At 43.5% G+C, this 21,339-nt stretch overlaps 1 protein-coding gene across 7 annotated transcripts in view; it reads left to right on the top strand.

Annotated features, from left to right (window-relative positions):
- LOC135910729 (CAP-Gly domain-containing linker protein 1-like) overlaps positions 1-21,339 on the top strand; it is a 155,104-nt gene that overhangs the window by 110,276 nt on the left and 23,489 nt on the right. For 6 of the 7 annotated variants that reach the window (XM_065442778.2, XM_065442779.2, XM_065442777.2 and 3 more), the window contains 8 exons: positions 405-462; positions 846-929; positions 7,066-7,222; positions 7,909-8,074; positions 8,872-9,027; positions 9,767-9,984; positions 13,239-13,371; positions 15,718-15,782. In XM_065442778.2, the coding sequence (XP_065298850.1) occupies positions 405-462; positions 846-929; positions 7,066-7,222; positions 7,909-8,074; positions 8,872-9,027; positions 9,767-9,984; positions 13,239-13,371; positions 15,718-15,782 (1,037 nt within the window). Of the gene's footprint in view, positions 1-404; positions 463-845; positions 930-7,065; positions 7,223-7,908; positions 8,075-8,871; positions 9,028-9,766; positions 9,985-13,238; positions 13,372-15,717; positions 15,783-18,759; positions 20,116-21,339 lie in introns of those variants that run through there. The other variant, XM_065442782.2, reaches the window with a different exon arrangement.

The following is a 21,339-nucleotide window of genomic DNA, read 5'->3' on the forward strand; positions in this document are numbered from 1 at the left end:
CCCTTCTGTCATTTCGAACCTTGCTTTTTATGGCCTCATATTTTACTCAAGATGTAAAGGTTAAAAGTTTACCCTCTGCCTGTGTTATTGAACATTCTGTTATTTCTGGGCACAGCTAGGTAGCCTGGCCCTGTGCAGAAAGATATCCTTTGGTTAAGCCAAGAGAATATAAATGATAAAAGATTCAGAGGGGACGCTACAGTTAGAAGATGCAGTTTATCACCTTTGAAGAACTAGTGAGCCTACGCATCTGCCTATATAATTGCTTTAGTTCCCTGACTAACATGCGGTGGATCCCAAGTTTATGATGTTTACTGTTTAGGCATGAGAATATATCAGTTCATGGCTTTGCTTGTCTATTCTGGTACGACCTATTAACGCATATTTTCTTTTTCTTTCCTCAGGAGGAGAACCTGCAGGCTTTGAAGGAAAAGGATGAAAGCCAGCAGCAAGTCATCGAAGGTGTGCATGTTCTTTATCGCTGTGATTGCTGAAGCAGATGCTGTTTATATCGTTACAAAGCATCATCGAATTCTACTGTGAACCATCCTTAATTGCAGTTGGCAGACACATGAGAAATGAGATGGGTAGATTGTCATCATGAGTGTGACTATTTTGGTGCGTGGGTAGCATGGAGAACTGCTTGGACAACAGAACAAGGAAGAAAGAGAAAACACAATGTGCTGCCATCACTTGTGAATTGGAAACGAACTAATTGTGTAACACTTAAAACTGACCAACTGATTTGCCTAATGTTGATGGAGTCAGTGAACATTAATAGCATATGCTCGTAACTTGCAGCCCCCTCCCACCTTAGCACTTTCGTTTCTCTTTTGCCTTTCCAGATCTGACCAGCAGGCTAGCAAAGGTGCAGACAGACTACGACTTCCTCAGCGAAGAGTCCCAGATTATCAAAAGTGATGCTGCAGGTATGTACATGGTAGTTCCGTTCCCAAATAGGTGTTCATTTGTACAAACATACCTCAATATAACAAGCAGAAGTATAATGAGGTATTAAATATAACGCAGCTAAAATGTTCCTTGCTTGTATCAGCATGTAATGTATATGTATGCTTATAACAAATGCTGTACGTAAGGAATATGCAGAAGGCGTTATTGTCTGATGTGACTACGTTGTAATGAGGTTTGGCTGTATGAGTAAATATTGGCCACAGGTGAGTGCTGTATGCAATTAAACCGTATAGGTACTGACTGCAGTTGGCTATTTGTCGTAGTTTAATATTGATCGCGATTGCAAGGCCATATAAATATTCGGTGTTATTATGAAAAACCTCTTTATCTCATCTGCGTGCACATACAATAGTCGAGTTAGAATTGCACATTTTTGAGTCCGTGGTTGCAGTATAGTGAAACACTTTTAATTGGTGCAAGCTTATCCATGCATCTGTGACATTTGTTGCACCAAAATGTTGCAAGATAATAAATTAAGTTGCTGTTTCCACAAGTTAGTGACTCTATTATGCTCGGAAGTGTTTGCATGGGGTGGCGCTGTTGTCGTACACGATATGATTGTGAGAATGCCAGACTCGGTGGGAGAGCTGGGTGCACAGATGTTTGCATGTGGTATACAGTTGAACATCACGATAATGAAAGCCCGAGACTACGAAATTCATGCCACAACAAAATATTTTCGTATCCCCATCGAACACCCTTAGGATTCAGTGCATTTCGTATCTCTCAACAACAAAACGCCACTAAACTAGAATTCCACATCAGCGAAATCTGCTGGAACATTAGACCCCATATTCTCCACTCGTGTACAGCTAACAGACTACAAAAAGTGCGCTTTCTCCACACTTAAGTTTCGTGAATACTGTCAAAGTGCACTAACAAAAACCACCACCATTTTGTTGCAAAATGCGGTGGAACCCATCTCACAATGACTGTCAATAGTAATGTGTTAGCATTGAATCAATATTGTTACACAATGCATTGCCACCATTAAAACAAGTTATGAGGAGGCATGTACTGCAGCAGGACTCCACTTTCGCGCTTCCCTAAGAACATGGTGCCATCAAGCACCGCTGCCGCAAAGCCTGGGCGTGGCCTCTGAAATGCATGGAGTGCTAGTGCGTGCAAACGCTAAGGAACGCGTCATGTGGCAACCAGGCTCCTCCCTCATGCTTCTTTCTGGGCACGCTGCGCCATCTAGTGGCATTGCCGAGAAGCCTGCGCATGGCTTTCGAGACGCGAAGCGTGGCATGCCAGTGCCTTCGAACACTTAGAATTGTTCCCTCGCTTGCTGCACACTCAATGGCACATATTCGGTGACCCAAGCTGATGAGAGGGTCATTGAATAGCGGCCATACCCGGTGCAGTCATGGCACACCTCACTGAAGTGTTAGCGTAAAAGGCGTTCATTGAAAAGTTGCACATACCCAGTGTATTTAAGGCGCAGCCAGTTAATGCATTGAGTTGCTGTCCTTGAGGAACCCTTGTCCCATTCAGCATCGGAGAAATTTAAGGGATATTAAATAAATGCAGCAAGTAGCAATGGCACATACTTAGTTGCCCAAGTTGGCAGCAAAGAGGTTCATTGAAGACCGGCACAGACCATGTAGCACATACCCAGTGCTCCAAGTCGGTGTGAAAGAGTTTCTTCGAACAGCGATACCTACCCAGTCTTGCACCTACCCCATGTCGGCGTGAAAGAGATTCGTTGAAGAGCAGCACATATGTACACATTGGCTTATACTCGGTGACCCAAGTTGCTCTAACGGTTGGTTTGGAACCCTGTTCCCTCAGCACAGCTGCCCATTGCACTACCCATTCTACCACGGACCACCCAGTAACCCAGGTAGGCGGGAGAACAATTAGATACAAACATACATTCAAATGTGCAAACATAGATAGATAGCCCCTAGAAAGTGCTGGAAGTACCCAAAAAATGCAAACATATTAAGAAGCAACAAAGTGCCAGAAGCGATTGTGTGCGCTGGAATGACGTCATGGTCGCCATCTTGTTTGCTAATTGGCCATTTCAAATGGCACGGCGGTATCCCTCTACTGACATGTGACAACGGTTTTACCTAGTGCAGTGCATAATCTGTAGCTTGGTGAAAAAAGTGCAACAAAAACAAATAACTGTATGCCCCACCGACGTGGACTTCTTTATGGCGCTTGAAATGGTGGCTGCAGTGTGGGCTGCCACGCCTCCAGCTGTGATTGGGAAGTGGGACCCCATGGTGACCGCATAGTGTTTTTGGTGTTGCGCTGCTAAGCCTAGTGGCAAAGGATATAATCCTGGCTGTGGTAGCCACATTTCGAAGGGCACTAAATATAAAGCCGCCTGTGTACCATGCAATGAGTTAAAGAACCCCAGGTGGTCAAAATTAGTCCAACATCCCCCACTAAGGTGTAGCTGAAAATCATAATGGGGTTTTGGCATGTAAAACTCCAGTTTTAAACAACAATATTCTCATAAAGTGAATTTTTTTTCCTTTGCCCTGCTGAGTTTGTAATTGTGTAGTTTAGCTGTAGTGATGTAGTAGTGAGTTTAGCTGTAGTGAACATGATGGTTGAATGGGGTGTTAGGCTGCACTCACTTTAACATGCCCCATATTCAAGTCGAGCCCGATTCGTCCATTTTGTGCACTCTTGTCTAAGAAGCAGCATAGAGTGGCAATGGTGCTGCATAAGAGGCTAAAGTTTGTGGGACCTGATGAAGCTGAAGAGAATGCCCTGCAGCAGCTTACCAATGCTGAAAAAGTTGACAAAGAGTATATTAAAAGTGTTGCACCAAAGAAATTGCATATCATTGAGGCCTTTCCCAGGGATTTTGCCAAGAGGTTGGGGTACTTGTGTTGTAGTCACAGTAGGAAGAGGTAGACCATGAGGTGTGATTGCTTAGGTTTTAAGTAGTGTATAAGGGAGAGCTACTTGGTGAACTGCGGTCATCTAAAGTGTGTGCTTGTGGCATGCAATCAATAAATGAGTTGCTGAGTTACCTTAAGGTTGCCATAAGTGTGCCGCTTTTTATCACTTACATTTCTAAAGATTGACTTGCTTTCTGACAATACACAGATTTCAGGATCCATGGACATAGCTCACAGTGTGGTGCAGCTCTTCTAGTTTTGACAGATACAAATAGTTTTTCTGCTTATTTATTTATTTATTCATTTATTCATTCATTCATTCATTCATTCATTCAAAATGCCTTAAAGGCACGAATAATCGGCACTGGGTAGGGGGAGCTTCAAAATAATACATAGTATAAGGAGCATATTCTTATACAAATTATAAGAACACTTTGCTAATAAAGATACGGTAGAGAATAAAGTTTACACAAAGTCGAAAATGCTTAAAGCAAAAGAGACAAAATATGCAGACAAGAAGCAAAGCAGACAAGAAGTTAATTGAAGTAAGGAATGTGCGTTTATGTTGTGACGAAATTTTTCTTCGTTAGCTGAAGCTACCAGGATATCGGGAAGGTCATTCTACAAGCGCATGATACATGAAAGTTAAAAGTGTCTGCTTTACCATACATGCACGTAAAAGAAAGATGATTATGTAATCTTTGTGATGTGAGTAGAGAGACTTGCAGAGTTATTGGATAGGGCCTTGGTTCGTGAATGTACTTGTAATCTAAATGTAATGTAAATTGTGGCATTCTCACCCATGCTCTTGGGACAAAGGAAAGACAACACCGTAGTGCAAACAATCACAAAGGCATTTATTGCACCTTTCATAGACTAATGCCTGCTAGCCGAGTTGCTGTCCACAAAATATGCCGATGGGCGCGCGACAAATCGTGAAGTCCGACTCACCGCGACCGGATAACGAGCAAATATGTTCGCCTCACGCTGGACACCAATGCCTGGTCATTTGCGCGTATGGTCATGCGAACGGTGGCGCATTCGAACGATCGTGTTTGTCCATTCTGGGATAGGCTTCGTGAGACGGTCTCGCAGAAGCATGGATCAGCGCACGCGCAGAATGTCTGTGCCACTTGCCAACCCCGAGCCAAAGAGGACAAGCTTTCTCCTTTTTGCACCCAAGTAACCCCACCGTTAGGTGGCGTTAGCAGAGGAACACTCGCGTCATCTCTTGTACTACCTTGCAAGCATATCGACTGCCACAGTAAAGACATGCGGCGAAGCCGGATTACAGGAGCTGGGAGCTATGCGAGGAAACAACATATCAGGGGATGCGTGAGACTCGCGCATCCCCACAAAATGTAATGTAAATGTAATGTACTTGATTGTAAACAGCGATAGAAGTGCTATTTCATGACAAGTGTTCAATGAAGGAAATGATAAATTGTTTTTAATTTGCGTTATGCTTGCATTCTAGTTGTAATATTGTGAGATGAATTGATCGGCTGTGTTCTAAACTGATTCTAGCATAGTGGTTAAATAAATGAAATGAGGGGACCATACTGAAGAAGCAAATTCAATTTAAGGGGAACAAATGCTGTAGATGCTAATGGGCATACATCAGTATGCGTCTTATGTAGGCTCCGCCGTAAATAGCCTAAGGGACTGGGAACTGTTGCTGCAGATTATGTTGATAAGTGTAGTCCAGGAAAGCTTTGATGTCAGGGTTATGCCTAGATATTTGAAAGAAGTCGCTGCAGTCTCAGAGTTGTTATTGATATATATGGTATGGAAAGGTTGAATTGAAATGTTTGCGAGTGAAAGACATTACTTCACATTTATTTGGATTAAGCAACATTAGCAATGTGCTACACCAACTGCTAAGAAGGTCAAGGTCATATTGAATATTTATGTGGTCATCAATACTAGGAAACACCTGGTAAATTATGCAATCATTAGCAAAAAACCGTGCATTAGAAGATATGTTGTTAAGTTATTATATATTAGAAAAGTAGTGGACCAGGAAACTGCCCTGCAGTACACCAGAGGGAAGTTAAAAGAAGAGAGAGGAAAAATTGGTAATAGTGAACTGCTGCTGATTGGTTAGAAAGTTTCGGATCCAACATTGCATTTGTGACTCTAAACAAACAGAAGATAGTTTAGAAATTAGTCGACAGTGAGCTGTGTGATCAAAGGCTTCTGAAAAATCTAAAAAGTTAAAATGTCATTCAGTCGTTCACTCAAACAGTTGTGCTTCATATGATACGTAAACCCTTCCTCAATCCATGCTGATTTGGAAAGAAAACGTTATTATGCTCTAAATTATTGTAAAAATGGGAAACTATCATCTTACAGCAAATTGAAGTTAGTGAAACGGGTCTCTAATTCAAGGGTGAATTTCTATTGCCACATTTAAAGATGGGAATGATCTTCATGATATTCCACTCTTTGGGAACCTTTCCTGTTGATAACGATTGCCAGAATATGACATAATATCTTACTAGAGGCTGATATCATGTTCTTTAGTATCATTGAGTTAATCCCGTCAATGACTGCTGATGTGGACACTTTCAGATGATTTATGATGGATGCACTGCTGTTGACAGTGATGTCGATGGGCTGCAAGAAAGGGTAGTCAATATCAGCTACCTAAGGCACATTTGAATGGTCTTCTATGGTGTTTGCAGTGTGTGTGTATGTGTCTCATTCGCTCCGATGAAGGCCAGGCTGCTGGCCCCAATGTTTGTAAAATAATAGTATTTTTGCTGTTAAATGTCTTTCATGATTATCTTCCTGGGTGCAGTGAACACTTCTAATCGACTATATACATAAATATATATATTACAAGGGACAAGAAATCTCGTGTTTCTCAAGACTCAAGTCTCCAAACGAGCTTATCCACAATGTAGCCTGCAGCCATACTGGCTCTACTTGTGCCTTGAGAGGAACCAGATCGGTGTTGAGATATTTGTTCTTGTTGGTATGTCGTCATCAATTGGTATATTGCAACTTGGACATGGATGCAGAGCGTGTGTGTCTTGTTCGTCCTCTGCGCTCATGTACTTGTTGCACTATGCTGGAGAGCCTGTGGGGAAGCTTAATTGTGGAGTTTCGAGCGTGCCTCACTGCTTGTGGAAATCCTAGAACAGTCTCTTGCATACCTGCTACATCTGCCAGTGTGCTTGCCTCTTTCTCCTGCTGCAAAGTGTCGTCGTTGCATTGTGTGCAGACCAGCAGCGGCTGGTCTCCTCCCTGGAGGAGCAGTGCAAGCAGCTGCAGACCCAGAAGAGGGCCCTGGAGGAAGAGCTGGGCACAGTCAGGTTGGCCGCCAGCGGAGGCTCCAGCCAGGTGGAAGAGCTCAACAGCCGACTGCAGGAGAAGGAGAGGTGAGTCGGCAAGTCTCTCTTCCCGCACACTCACTTGTGCAGCAGGCAAACCAGGTCTGGTGTAATGTGACGTTTCTAGTTCGATGTATTTCCTTCCCATGCTTCGTCAGTGGCCCAAGTGGCATTGCACCTGTGTTATAACCAATATTGGTCAACTGTGGGTGGTGGATGATGAGCTAGGAATAAAATCAAGGCGAAGCAATTGTTACGTTACACCGACCCAGTTGAGGGCATGCTCACTTGATCATTGAGACAGAAAGAGAAACTTTTATTAAACTTTAGCTCCCTGTCCAAGGCTACTAATGTGACTAAAGAAATTCATGTTGAAGGTAGTGTGCTTGTAAATGAAAAATCAACATCAATGATACGTTTGTGTAATACACAGACACATTATTAACAGTTGCTTTTCCATCCACGAGCACTTTGCCTTTAACCTGAAATCATTTCTTTAATCTCAGCCTCACCCTTGGCAGTAGATGCAGGTTAGGCCCATTCATTTGTAACGCTGTTTGTAAAGTTGCGGAACAAAGGAAGAGGGGCATTAAGATATGTTTAAGAACAGACTTTGGCACCTGTGTAGCTGAAAGTCTTGACTGATTGTGGGCAGTCAACATCGGTAGTTTAATGCAAGTGAGAGATATCAACTGGGGTGGTGTGTATGCTGAAAACGTTCCTGTGTCCTTCAGGCTGGTGGAAAACCTGGAGGCCCAGGTGCGCACCCTGTCCCAAGAAGGCGACAAGGCCCGGCAAGAGGTGGCCCAGCTCACCGAGAGGCATCAGTCTGCGACCGAGCGCACCACGGCCGAGCATGCCCGAGAGATTGCCTCACTGCAGCAGAGGCTGGCTGACCTGGTGAGATTTCACAATCCAAGGATGTCGATGTGATGAGCAGACCACTGTTCTTGCTCTTCTCATGCTGATATGAAGCCTACAGGTACCTAAAAAAAATATGAGAAGGGGACACGTTGATACATTTTGGTAAACTAGTAGCAGTGAACGAAAGAAGAAGGTTAAAGGGCTTGGAAGGGCATTTGCAATTGAAGACAATATTTCAATCCCAAATATCCTCCCTGAATCACTGGCAAATTTACTTGGTGTAATGAAAAAAAATGTCTACAAGGTTAATGACCAGCTAGGGAAAATAAAAAAAAAGACAGAGTGTGTGACACATAGCTGCCAACTCTGTAGAGCTTGTTTTAAATTGTTGTAATGACACCAACACTTAAGAACTGATTTCAAAAGAGAACACATACAGTCACTGATTAATTTTCAGACCGGCTCGATTACTTAGACCATTCTACAGCACCCCCATCTGCTCCACTGAACCAATGTATAACACCAACAGAAGTACAGTAGAACCTCGTTGATATGATCCCATTTCGTACGATATCCCGGCGCCAATGTTTGCGATCGAGAACACAAAGAATGACCCAATACATTTATGCTTCTATTTTACCGGTTAATGTGTTCTCGGCTAACACAATCTTATGGAACCAACTTTCAGTACCTTGCCAAATTGCGATTGTATATGTTCTCCAGCTGCTAGATCCCATGTGGCAGGCCTTTTCGACACTGAAGGTGTCTCGGTGCTGGTTTCTGCGGACAGTTTCGTCATTTCTTTATTCCTTCTTTCCACCTTTGCTGAGCAGGAGGGCAAGCTGGAGGAGCGTGTGCAGCGTTGCCGGACTCTGGAGCAGTCCAACAACGAAGCTCAAGTAGAACTGGAGAGCCAGCTGCGGTCGTGGCAGGACAAGCTGGCCGCCGCGGAGCAGCAGGCCCAGAGGCTCACCCAGGAGCTCGAACAGGTGAGGGCGTTTTTATTGATGTGCTTGTCCTGGGGCAAACAAAGATTTACTAGGAGAGAAAGAAGCCATTGTCCTGCTGTGGAGTTATAGATGATGATGAATATGGCAGTCGTTGTGATCCCAGCTGCGGAGTCATTGATAAACGCTAGAAAATTATCCCCTTCCATGTGCTGTGCAAACAATTGTGCACGATGAGGTGTAGTGCATCAAAAACAAAAGCACGGACGAACATAATTGTAATTTAATATGTATTGCATGCATTTTGAAACACTTGTGATTGGACTTGTGCTGCAAGTTTGAATAATATGTGTAAAGTGCTTTGGTAAAATGAGTTAGATGGCACATAGTTGGGCGTTTCCGTTCAGTGTCAGTATATAGTTATGCAGCCTGTTCACTTCTTTCATGCATTTACTATGTTTTGCATTAGGCTTATTTTTCAGGTGGCTTCACAGGTGCTCCCCAAGTATGATAGACACGAAATAGTTCGTGTTACCACATTTCCTCTGAAGTTCTTGTATAGAGTTCACATTCTGTAAACTTGAGAAAACTCACTGAAATCCTAATCCATTCTGATTCTGTAGGCTTTTCATGATTCTTGAAATGCAAAAATTGTGGAGAAACTGCATTTTCAATGGGCAGAAGTAATTGGTGCTTGAAGGTGTTACAGGGCACAAAAGTGCAAGTCCTTTCACTTTTCAAAGACCTATTTACTGAAGTGCGATATGTCGGCACGGTGCAGACGCGAGAACTGCTGGCCGAGGAGCGGCGCCTGCGTGACATCCAGAGCCAGGACCTGGGCTCAGAGGTTTCTGAGCATGAACGCCAGCTCGTGGTGGCCAGGGCGGAGATGGAACGCCTCAAGGCCGAGTTTGACGCCCACCGGGAAGACTTGGCACGTCAGGTCACCGAGACCAGAGAGAACGAAGCCCGTGCCGTCGAGGAACTTCGCCGAGAAATGTGTGTTGCCCTGTTCTATAGAGATTTCTCTGCATGCAAAGGGTTCAAAAACCTTTTGGCCTCAGTGTTGGGTTTTGTAAACTGCTGAGCAACCCCTTTGGTCTTAGCTCTCCAGGTATGCGTTTATGCTCCCTTCCATGTATGGCAGGCAATGCTGGGAAAGCTATGGAAGAAGTTTGGCTATTAGAGGCTCACTCCACACATTCTTCAATGCAGTAGTTTTTGATCAGTGACCCTTTTTACGGAATAACTACTTCATGTATCACAGCTACAGTTTGTGAACGGAAGGTTATGCCAAATAATCTACTCTTTGTGCTTCCCGCATGTAATGCACCACAGTTAAACCTTGATAGATCAGACTACAATGTAATGAAAGTCACAATAAAACAAAGTAGTTAACTTTTGATAACTCTTTGTCCATAGAACACTATGTATGTTGAACCTGAATATACTATAAGGAAGTGCGTTTATGCACAATTTCAGTGTAACGAAATTTCACTGCTGCCGCGAAGGAACACCTAGACAATAAGTTGGGGTTGTGTGAATACCCCAATATCACCAAGTTGAATCGAATAATGAAAGCTCGAATAATTTGATTTGCGAATCGATTGTCTACTATTTGATTTTTCTAATATTTAATGTATTTATGGCAGAGACCCGCGCAGTGCCACACGTCGTGTGCGCTGCAAAGCCCCTCGTTCTCGATGCCCAAGCAAGTGTTTCCCTTCATTTCCGGCGCAAAAGGAGTGCAGTGCGCGTTGTGGACAGGCAGCGCCAGCTGACACGATGGCAGACTTTGTCAGTGCGAGCGCTCCCCGACGTCAGCCCGATGCGGGGATCACACACACAGTGCCTGAACGCTGCAATTCTTAGAATGGCACTGCGTTGGCCGGGGCCGCCTCTTTCACTACAAGGCTTTTCCAGGTCTACAGAAACGATAACGCGATGTGGACAAAGGGAATGGCAGCAAAAGCATAACTTATTTCGTGAAATGCGAAAGCATGTGCGAAGATCAGGCTGATTAGCCGCCGTGTTGGATTGGGTTGAATGTGCAGGTTGGATATCGTTGTGTTGGGTTACGTTGCGGGAACCTGCCGTGACCCTCTAGATCTCAGAATCATTTACCGGTAGCAAATCACGCCAAACCTGACAGTGAGACGACGCAAGCGGCGCCTGCTCTTTACGGTCGACACTGGTTACACGCGTAGTGGGGAGCGAGTAACGAGATGTGCTGTCCTTTTCGTCTGCTGCGCAGATTTGTCTCGCAATAACCCACGTGTTGTGTAAAGTCCAAGTGTGATAAGATGCTATCGTGCCCCACCTTGATTTAGGTGCGAGTGAATGTGTGTGAGGATGAGGTGAGAGGGATGATGGCTTGATGAGCGCCGTCTTTTGCAGGAGCAAGGGGAGAGGGGGGAGTGGAGCGAGCTCACGGTAACGGAACAAACATGCGCGAGGGCAGGGGAGTGGGAGAAGAGAGTTGGGAGGGGGGGGGGGGGGGGGGGCTGGCTGGCGCTCAAATTCTTTCCTGGCGCAGCCGTGACTGGGTATGGCAAACAGGGCCCGTGTGTCATGTTCCAGAGGTAATCAGCTGGAACATGACTGGGCGAGCTGAGAGAGCGTGGCATCGTGCGCTGTCTTCCCGCATGTCTAATGCAGGAAGTTCTGTAATCTCGAGTTTTGGAGGCGTGTTGAAGCGAGCGGCAGGCGAACCATTCGCTCCCCGCTGCAAGTGGTTTTCTTGATAGCATTGTGCCACTGTGGGCGACACTGTCAGCTGTAGGGATAGAGTGGATGCAAAAGCATGGCTGGCTTTGTTTCATGCTGCTGAAATGAAGTTATTGTTGACACGGCATGAAACCATATTTCTCTTTGCCGACTGTCAAATTCAACAAAATATATTTTTTTCTCATTCAAATTTGCTGTTTACGATTGCCTGATAATTAGGAAATGGGAAAAATCCATCGCTGACCGTAGCTCATTGCATGAAAAATCGAATTTGAATAAAACGAAACACCGATATTACGAAGCACATTGCTGATTTTACTGTCTTTCTTATATCGAGGTTTAACTGTCTGTTTTTGTCACAAGCGCAAGTGGTGCGCTGAGGTCCCTGGTCATGGAAACATGTCACTCCATTTGTTTGTTGGTAATCTGTGGCACCTTCCTTGTAATAATTACATTCCTAGATTTAGAATGTAAAATAATTTATTGTGCAACATGATTGTTTGAGACATAGTGAATTACGTCGTACCTATGCATACCGTCTCTTTCATGCGTGATGCACTAATTTTTGTTCCCAAATGCTAGCAGTGAGAGATGTCTGTCAAGCCATCATAGCATTTCCTGCTATGTAGGAAAGAGAGTTCAGTAAAGAGTACAGGCAAAGGAATCTTGAATAACCATCTGCACTGGACCAATGAAATACGAGTTGGCCTAGGTTTATTTGCATAGAAATAAAGATGCGAGCACTGTGCATATCAGGCAGCAGGGCTGACAGGTGATTAGCACCACTGTAGGGTCGAAGAAAACATGAAAACACGAGGAGAAAGTGCACCAATTTCGGTATGTGAAGCCCCTTTTGAAGCCATGAGGTGGTTTTATGGTGAATAGCGTCAGTGTGTATGAGGAAACTATACCACGAGGACTACTTGGCTGTGAGACATTGTGTCAGACTTCTTTTAGGCCTCATGTTGTCAGTTTGGTAAAGCTAAAATCGCCTTGGAGATGGACACAACTCGTGAATATGAAGGACCGGCTTTCATGTGTTCTACACACTGTGGTACTTTACATACCTTCAAGCTTGTGCCAAGCAACTCCTCAGCAGTCTCTTCCAGAGTTGGTACAGTCGAATCTGAAAATCGTTTTAACCAATTAGCAAATTTAACGGAGTAAATATGGAATTTTCATTTTGAAATATGAACATGTAATGAATGTATGCTTATGATGAATATTGAATATGATGTAGGCATCTTTGTGTTGGGTATGACTCAAAATTAGATTTGACTGTTTCTGTATTCTGAATTACTAATCGCTTTCACTGATATCGCTTTCAGTGTATGCTGGTTGCCACTCCAGTGAGGTGTTGGTGGTGGATGCTGCATCATGCAACAAATAAAATCATTCACGAAAATTGTTAGTCAAGAATACTGCCCCATTCACCATCCTTTTAGACCACGAGAAACTAGTTGTGAATTATTTGCAGCCTTAGTTTCTAAGCAATATTTTCTGGCGTCGATGTTTTCTTGCCACAGGGAGAGCCAGATAAGTGTCGTCAATGAATTGCGGCAGCTCCTGTCGAAGACTGAAGAAGACAGGCGGACTCTCGCGGAACGCAACACTCAACTTGAGGAGCAGCTTGCACAGGCCAGTGCCACACAGAAGAATGTACGTAACTAATTTTGCTTGCCCTCTGGAAGACACATGTAGTTATGGTGTAGCAATCATTCACGCTATCAGATGTGTACAGTCAAACCTCAGTCGAATGAGCACAGAGATAATAAAGTTAGTCTAAAGCGTTTCTCACCAGTATCAGCATGTAATAAATACATGCTTATAATATATAATAAAAGATATTGGAGAAGTATTTTTGTGTCAGATGTGGCTTCATAGAAGCATGGCTCGACCATAATGGGACGTAAACTGCTGGCTGCTTTTGCATTCTTTACACGAGTTCAGGACGGCCCATACATATTCGCCAAGTTTTCTGTTTGTCTGTGGCACAGATCATCCATGCTGCGGCTACAGCGCAAAACGCTTGTTCAGGGCGTCCACACTGAAGAAAGCGTAATATTTTTTTCTATATAGAGTGAACACCTTGCAAAACGAAGCAATTTTTGGTGTTTTTGCGAAGTGTGTACCATATGGCCTATTGCTAAAGGGTAGGAAAGTGCGAATGTCAAATTGAACAGAGAGAGAGAGAGAAGCCGAACATTGAATAGGATATTGAATATCAGATCTTTCTTATAATTTGATGCTTCCAAATTTGGTCGAGAAAATATGGCGCTGCACATGCTCGGGAGTGTCCTAGCATTGCATAACAAGAATGTAGTAAGCTATCAGTAACTTCGGTACATAGAAATCAAGATATACATTACCATATGCTCGTATTAAAGCTGGCACCAAATTAGTATGCTTGCAGTTATTACAGCTCATTTCTAGCATATAAAGGCCTGGAAAATATTTTTTTTTATCAACAGAATTTCAGTTGAATATAATCAAGTGCTTTCTTTCCTCTAAATCTAATGAATTACTGACATTCTGTTGTACTGAATACCATTGAGGTTGACTGTTTAATAGTGAACCGGTGTATTGCGATAATCGTTTTATTTATTGCATACAAAGTTTCGCTTTCCCGTTTTTTTTCCACAGTGTATAAGTGCTACCCAACTCTATGACAGGTGGGTTATCGTAAGGCCAATCTGCTATACAGGTAAAAGGATTGCACATCACGTGACTTAATCACTGCTACGTGCATAGCCAGTGCCAATGGTAACAAGCAGGTGCCATCTGCAGCATTTCATTGTCAGGTTTCGCATGATTTGCCACCTGTCAAAGATTCAGAAATCTGCAGGGTCACAACAAGTTCACACGATGCCCCCACTGCTCTTTGATAAAAATTACTAAACGGCTCAGGTTTATTGACTTCATTACTGTGTAGGTGTTTTCTTTCACAGGGAGTCCTATTGTAGATGGGCAAATTTCCATTGTAGCAAACATGTGATGTATTAGAATGAGTGCTAAAATGAAAAAAAGAAGAGAATGTAAGCTTCACTGAGCGCACTAGGGCATTAGTTCCCTGGTTGTGTGGTTGTCCCACGAGTTCTCTTGGAGTAGGGAAGAAAGAAGGCTGCAGTCAAATCCGAATATAACAAACTCGGAAAGAGTGATATATGGTCTCTATAAAGCACTCAAAATTAAAAATTGGAAATTGTTGCCAACAAGCTGGCGTCTGCTGCTGCCGAAAAGCTGGCCACTCTAGTCTGGTGCTGCCAAGGAGTTGCCGAGGAAAGATGATCGCCCTCTCCCAATGCTACCCGAAGCCCTTTCTGCTGCTGATGTGCTGCGACGATACTGTTCGGGGATACAGAGAAGCTGATGGGAGTTCATTGAAATGATGTCACGTGTTGAAAATGCGATCCTCATTGAGGGAGCTAAACGAAGTGTTCAGGCGAAAATCACTGTCTACTGCAAATAGATGTACTTTACTGAGCAATAAATTACTTTTAGAATAATTATTCATGGTGAGTGGCATGGTTTTTCTCCGTTAGCATGTTTTCGCTTTGTTTCCCGCGTATAATGAATTTGGTGGTAAATTTCGTCATAAGCGTTTTTCAGTTATATCGAAATGCTTCATGTATCGAACAAATAGTGCTAAATCATGCTGTTCGTTATAACTGGGCTTGACTGTATTTCTTGCTTTTGCATAAAATGCATTTGTTTCATTGCGTTAAGTGTAACTGCATGCTCTTGCCTATTGTGTAGACCTGCTAGTAGAACAATTCTAATACCTGTGCTTGACAGTGACCGGCTTAATTAAGCTGCGCTGCCATTTCTATATTGGGTTACATTTTATATAGCCTCCGTTAACCTTCGATGGTTCATACAAAAAGCTGCTCTCCTGAAGTGTTTGAGTTTAAGTGATTTGACAGGAGTTTCCTTATTGTTCAGGGATTACACCAGATGTTGCAGGTGAGTGCAGACTGTTGAACTTTCTTCTCACATTCTGTGCAGGCTGATGATGGCAGCGCAGCAGAGATCAAGGCCCTCAAGAGCCAGCTTGAGAACCTGCAAAACAGGTAGGATGAAAAGAAACAGAGTTACTTGAAGTGGCACTCCAAAGGGTTGGTGCAAGGTTTTAGGGCATGCAGGCATTTAAGCAACTGGAAACCAACACTACTGTCAGAAATTCAAGGAGGCAGGGGCATGTGCGCTTGGAACATGTGACCTGCACCCACGGCCAGAAAAATTAGTGAAAAGAGAGACTATCAATACCTGTGTTTGGCAGGAGGATACTACTGCTTGATGGGAAAACACTGTTTGTTTTGACTGGCAAGTTATTCTAAAGCTTGGAAGTGTAAATGACATCGTTGTATGGCCAAACACATTCCTATGTGAACAGGGGCTTACTCTTCTCCAGTTGACGCTCGAGGTGTTCTTTAAGGAATTAAAAGAAAAGGTCAGGAGTGATGTTTGCATCACACAACTAAGGGAATCTTGTGGTGGGACAATTTATGAGCTTTACTGTGCAGTCTAGTTGCTTCCCAAGTGGACGCTGTTAAGTCCACTCAGTCTCCACTTTAGATGCTATTTGCTAGGTTACATTTAAGGCACACTTTAAGGAAAACCAGTTTAACTCCGTCATTCCAGTACTATTCTATATAACAAGAAAGCCACTCTTATCATGAGACCTCCCCTTATGCTGATTATGAGACAGAAAAGACGAAATAACAAAAGATGGGTGGCAATACCACCTTGAAGTTGACACATCATCTCACCTTGATGTTGATTTCAATGGCGTTTGCTTGGTATGGTATGGTATGGTATGGTATGGTATGGTATGGTGAAACTTTAAAGAAGTCCTGCAGATCGTGAGTCTTCACAAAGCGGACCTGGCCCCGTTTATTTGTTTGTTGGTAAAGGTGTACTACAGTTTATTCTAATGGAACCAAGGACTGAACTTAGCATGGTTTGGAAATTTAACTGCATCATAATGGTCAAATACGAGAAAATACTTCGAAATTTGTAACATCCCACATACATACCAGCGTTGGGGTTGCGACGTGAAACTCAAACTAAGGAAGTTTGGCTTTTATTTTCTCTAACATTCTACCTAATATTGCAAAATTGACTGAAATACCACTTTGAAAGAATATATTATTAACCTAAACTGACTTGGTGCTTCTCTTTGGTGTCCTTTGCAGAAAAAAAACTGGAGAAAGAACAAAGAAAATTATGAAGCTTGGTTTTACAGCGCGATTTTATATAAGACACAGCGAGATACACAGGACAAACCTGTGTATCTCAGGTCCTGTGTACCTTGCTTCGTCCCATCTAAAATTGTGCAGTAAAACCATGTTTCATAGTACTTGTAACCAAATAGCTCACCTTAGTGACCTGAATAAAGGAAAACATAGGTCATGATGCGCTGTGAGAACTGCTTGATTAGGCAACCAGAAGTAAGAGGTTGAAAAGAAAAAAATGTATGCGCCTTTACTAGAAGTGTAAATCGATAAGTTTCAAAACTCAGAACATCAACCTTTCCCAACGTGCCCCGTTTCGTCGCTCTTCATTCCCCTGCACTGCGTAGCGTAGTGTTTTTTTGACATAGATCTCCAGAAATACATCCAACTTTTTTGGACTAGCACTTCTAGGTGCCAACCACTGTGCACTTGATTCTATTAAAGTTCATTACTAGTGAAAAATAGAACAGAACAACCTCATTACCATATGATGCACTATGTGGCTGGTCTTGAAGTGACGTGGGCATGTTGAATGCCCTGTTCTCCAGATCAGTCGTAGGACTTTGTGAGTGCTGTAGAGTGTTGGTCGATTTTTGAAAGACTGGCAGGCACTTCCTAAAAATTCTGAATCCATTCTGTTCTTAAAAGTGCTGAATTCTATTCTGTTCTCAGTTTTAAGTAATGCGGGGTTGCTGTAAATGATGCTGTGGTTTCAAACTGACCCGTGAAGTAAGGAGAGCAGAGGTAGATGAGTAGCCTTTTTTGAAGGTAAGCTTTTTGAGAAATAAGGAAAAGAAAAAAAAGAAAGAAAGAAAAAAGTACTACATATGGTATGTGCTGAAATCAGTGGGCACACCTCCTTTACATCCATTTCCTTGTCATTTAAATGTTGCTTCTTGTTGGCTTTCGCTCATGCAATAAATGATGGTAGCAAAACAAGTCGAATTTAAGTAGTGACGGCAAGAGAAGTAGGCCTAACATTTGAATATTATTTGTTGTGTGAAAGCAGTTACATATTTTTTCAGCTCTTGAGTTGCTTGTTGTGTTGCTGCCTCAGAGGGCCGACTCAAGTTGCCATGTCAGCTGCTTGTGCGATGTATTTGAGACTGGCCATGGCCCTTTTGTTTGCTTGTAGCTAGTCCGGTTAGGCTGCCTGCAATAAGGAGACAGCAAAACACGGGTACATTGAGCTCATTCTTCTAGTTTATTCTGTTGTCCATTGTTCCAAGACTTCAGACTCTGCACTGACATTTCAGAAAATTGCAAAAGAAGTGTAGTTTTCTTTGTGTTTTGGGATCACTTAATGACAAAACACGTGGCAGTGTTCAAGATGTAGATGCATCAGATGTTCTGTTTAGAGTGGTTATCTTGTCAGAAGTGTCATCCGCAGACACTGCAGTCATATAAAGAGTCTGTCTTCTACAGTATGGTTCTATTCACCTATCACTCAGAACATGGGGATACAGGTCTGTATGCCTGTGCATTAGCTGTAGGATGCAGTCTTGGGCTTTTAGTTTTGTACCTTATGCCAGACATGGCCTTTCACACAGTAGATGGCACGTTGTGCATGTGACTAACCCAAGAAATAATGCGTGTTCTTTCTTTTATTCATGCATGCATTATTGCCTATAGTTCAGTGCAGTAATACAATCAGTAGTGTGAAGGAAGCATGAGGGAAGGCTATGGTGTGCTTTGAGGAGGAACTTCTGCGCTAACAGGTGGCACTCTGCCACTCTCTCTCTCTCTTTCCCTTTCTCTCTGTCCCACTCTCTCCTTGCTTCACGTGGTAACTGAACCCTTCCACGACGGTAAGCATGCAACCCCTCTGGAATGCCATCTGGGCCCTTGTTGCCTTTTCGCTCTTCTGCGTCGCCTACATCATGCGCTGAGTGCACACTTAAGCCACGCAGTGCTGCCTTGCCCGCAACTGCGCGCTGTTGCATTCGTTGGCAACCAACAGGCCTCTGTTTATATCCTCTCTGACAGACATTGTGCAAAATCTTTTGAGATAGGCTTTCTCTACAAGGACCAGAGCATGATGGGGGACGTTGCTTGAAATACGCTGCAGCACAATGACATTGAGGATGGTAGCCTGGCACATACTCATGCCCTCGCAGCCTTGCCCTTGCTTAGAGCAGTGTCTCTCAGAGAGTGGCTTGCAGAACGCTATGCGTCCACAAGAGAGGTCAAAAGTGTATGCAGGCATCACTTCAGAAGCAGAACTCTAACGGGAACACACTAATGTGCGGCTCTCTCTTTGCTAGTACTTTTATATGCAAGTGCTCGTGGCTGAAGCTGTGTCAATGCACTGTACAGGTGTGCAGAAAATTTTCAGTGCCAGCAACCCCATGTCGTATGCTTCAAAGCCGGGCAATTGTACACTTGCCACAGGGAAGAATTAGCACATGCCCTACACACACGTGTTCCCTTCAACAGCAGATCATGCTGTACGTGCTAGCAATGCCTCACGAACTAGCCTAATTAAATGTGTTAGAAGTGCAACTCCTATGGGGGATCACATCAACCTCTCTTTGTGAAGTAGTGTTCTGCACATTAGTCTAGATCAAACCTAAGGTGTAAAAGAATGTCACTGTTGACCCTTGCTTTGGGCTTCGAGGGTTCACACTGGAACCTGGCCTTAGCACTCTATTTCTGCATAGGTTGTGAGCATAATACAGTTACTGCTGCAACCGGACCATCTTTCAGTTTCTTTGGCAATAGCTCAATATTCCTTTACCTGTGCCACTTGAAACAGGCAAAGATGCTCGCCAGGTCCCTACATAATTGGCGATTGGTTCAAGGGGCCCATGATGCCCGGGTTTAAAATTACTGGTTTCAAGAAACCGCACTACCCACTTGCTGATGGCATTCAATCTTTGTAGAGAACGGTACTTGTAAGATTTTGTACTTTGTCTGTCGGTGCTGCTTTGTTTGCATTCTCTATACATTGCTTCCTCCAAGCGATGCCTTGCGTGGAGACTGCGCTGTTCTTTCGTTGATGCCACGAAGCTATTGATGAACCCTTGAGACGACCGATGAATGGACGCAACGTTTTGATGGTAGCTGTGATTACTTTAGAGCAGTCACGGATGTGCCCTTTCCTTTTTTGGTCTCTTTCATGTTGTAGCGCTTGCATCATGAGATGATTAAGCCTGTTTTGTTGTCATGTTACCTGTCACTTTACTACGACTTCATACATGTTTACATGTTGATGAACAGGTGGCTTCTCTCATTTGCCAGCTGTTAACCAATTCAAATCTTTTATCATCTTATGAACCCTTCTTTGTTTGGATGTTCACACTACCCGCCGTGGTTGCTCAGTGGCTATGCTGTTAGGCTGCTGAGCACGAGGTCGCGGGATCGAATCCCGGCCATGGTGGACGCATTTCGATGGGGGCGAAATGCGAAAACACCCGTGTACTTAGATTTAGGTGCACGTTAAAGAACCCCAGGTGGTCGAAATTTCCGGAGTCCCCCACTACGGCGTGCCTCATAATCAGAAAGTGGTTTTGGCACGTAAAACCCCATAATTAAATTAATTGGATGTTCACATAGTGCATCGTGACTTGCCTATTCAAATCTTTTATCATCTTATGAACCCTTCTTTGTTTGGATGTTCACATAGTGCATCGTGACTTGCCTTGTGTTAGGTCAACATGTCCTGCTGTTACATTAGTTTGAAAGCTTGTTTTCTATCATGGATGACACTCGTGAAGCAACGGAATCCTACTTGCGTGTGCGTAGCTAACTTACGTGGCTCCCAGCAGTTACTGAGGCTGTTTTGCAATACTTGCCATTGACGGCTAAGTAGACAGCTAAGCAGACAGTGGCTATCTGAAGCCTCATTATAATTCTGACAGAGCTGGCAAAAGTGGTAGCTTCACAATAACAGCATCAAAGTAAAAAACAATGCAGGCTACTTTGTTGTCTAAACAAGATGGCGGCTCAGCATAGTGCTTGGAGGTGACGTCTAAGTTGTAGTAATGTCTTCCAAGTGCATTCGATTGCTTGGGCTCGGAGCTGTCTTTCCAGCAGTCAAAGCCTGCAGTGCTGACCAGAATTGGAACATACCTTAAGTGTCCAAAATGTTGGAGCTGCGGGCATTTTTGGTAATATGTTCAGGCTGAAAAGGATGTCCATGAGATTTTGTAATTGTCACAGTTCCTAGTAAGAGTGATGCTTCATATTGCAGGGGGTTGAGATGGTGTCATATGTTCAGGTGTGTGCTGATCTTGTGCTGTTTCATGCATTTACAGTGGTGAGGAAGTTTGTAGTGTTACTCTGTTCCTCTCCTAGTACTTGCTAGCTGCCTGTGCACGACAAGTTGACAATAGCGCACCACGGAAGCCAGTAATAGAACAAGTATGCTTTATTTTCAAGCTCTGTAGTCCCT

This window comes from Dermacentor albipictus, chromosome 2 (assembly GCF_038994185.2).
Source record: "Dermacentor albipictus isolate Rhodes 1998 colony chromosome 2, USDA_Dalb.pri_finalv2, whole genome shotgun sequence".
In the NCBI taxonomy this organism is placed as follows: domain Eukaryota; kingdom Metazoa; phylum Arthropoda; class Arachnida; order Ixodida; family Ixodidae; genus Dermacentor; species Dermacentor albipictus.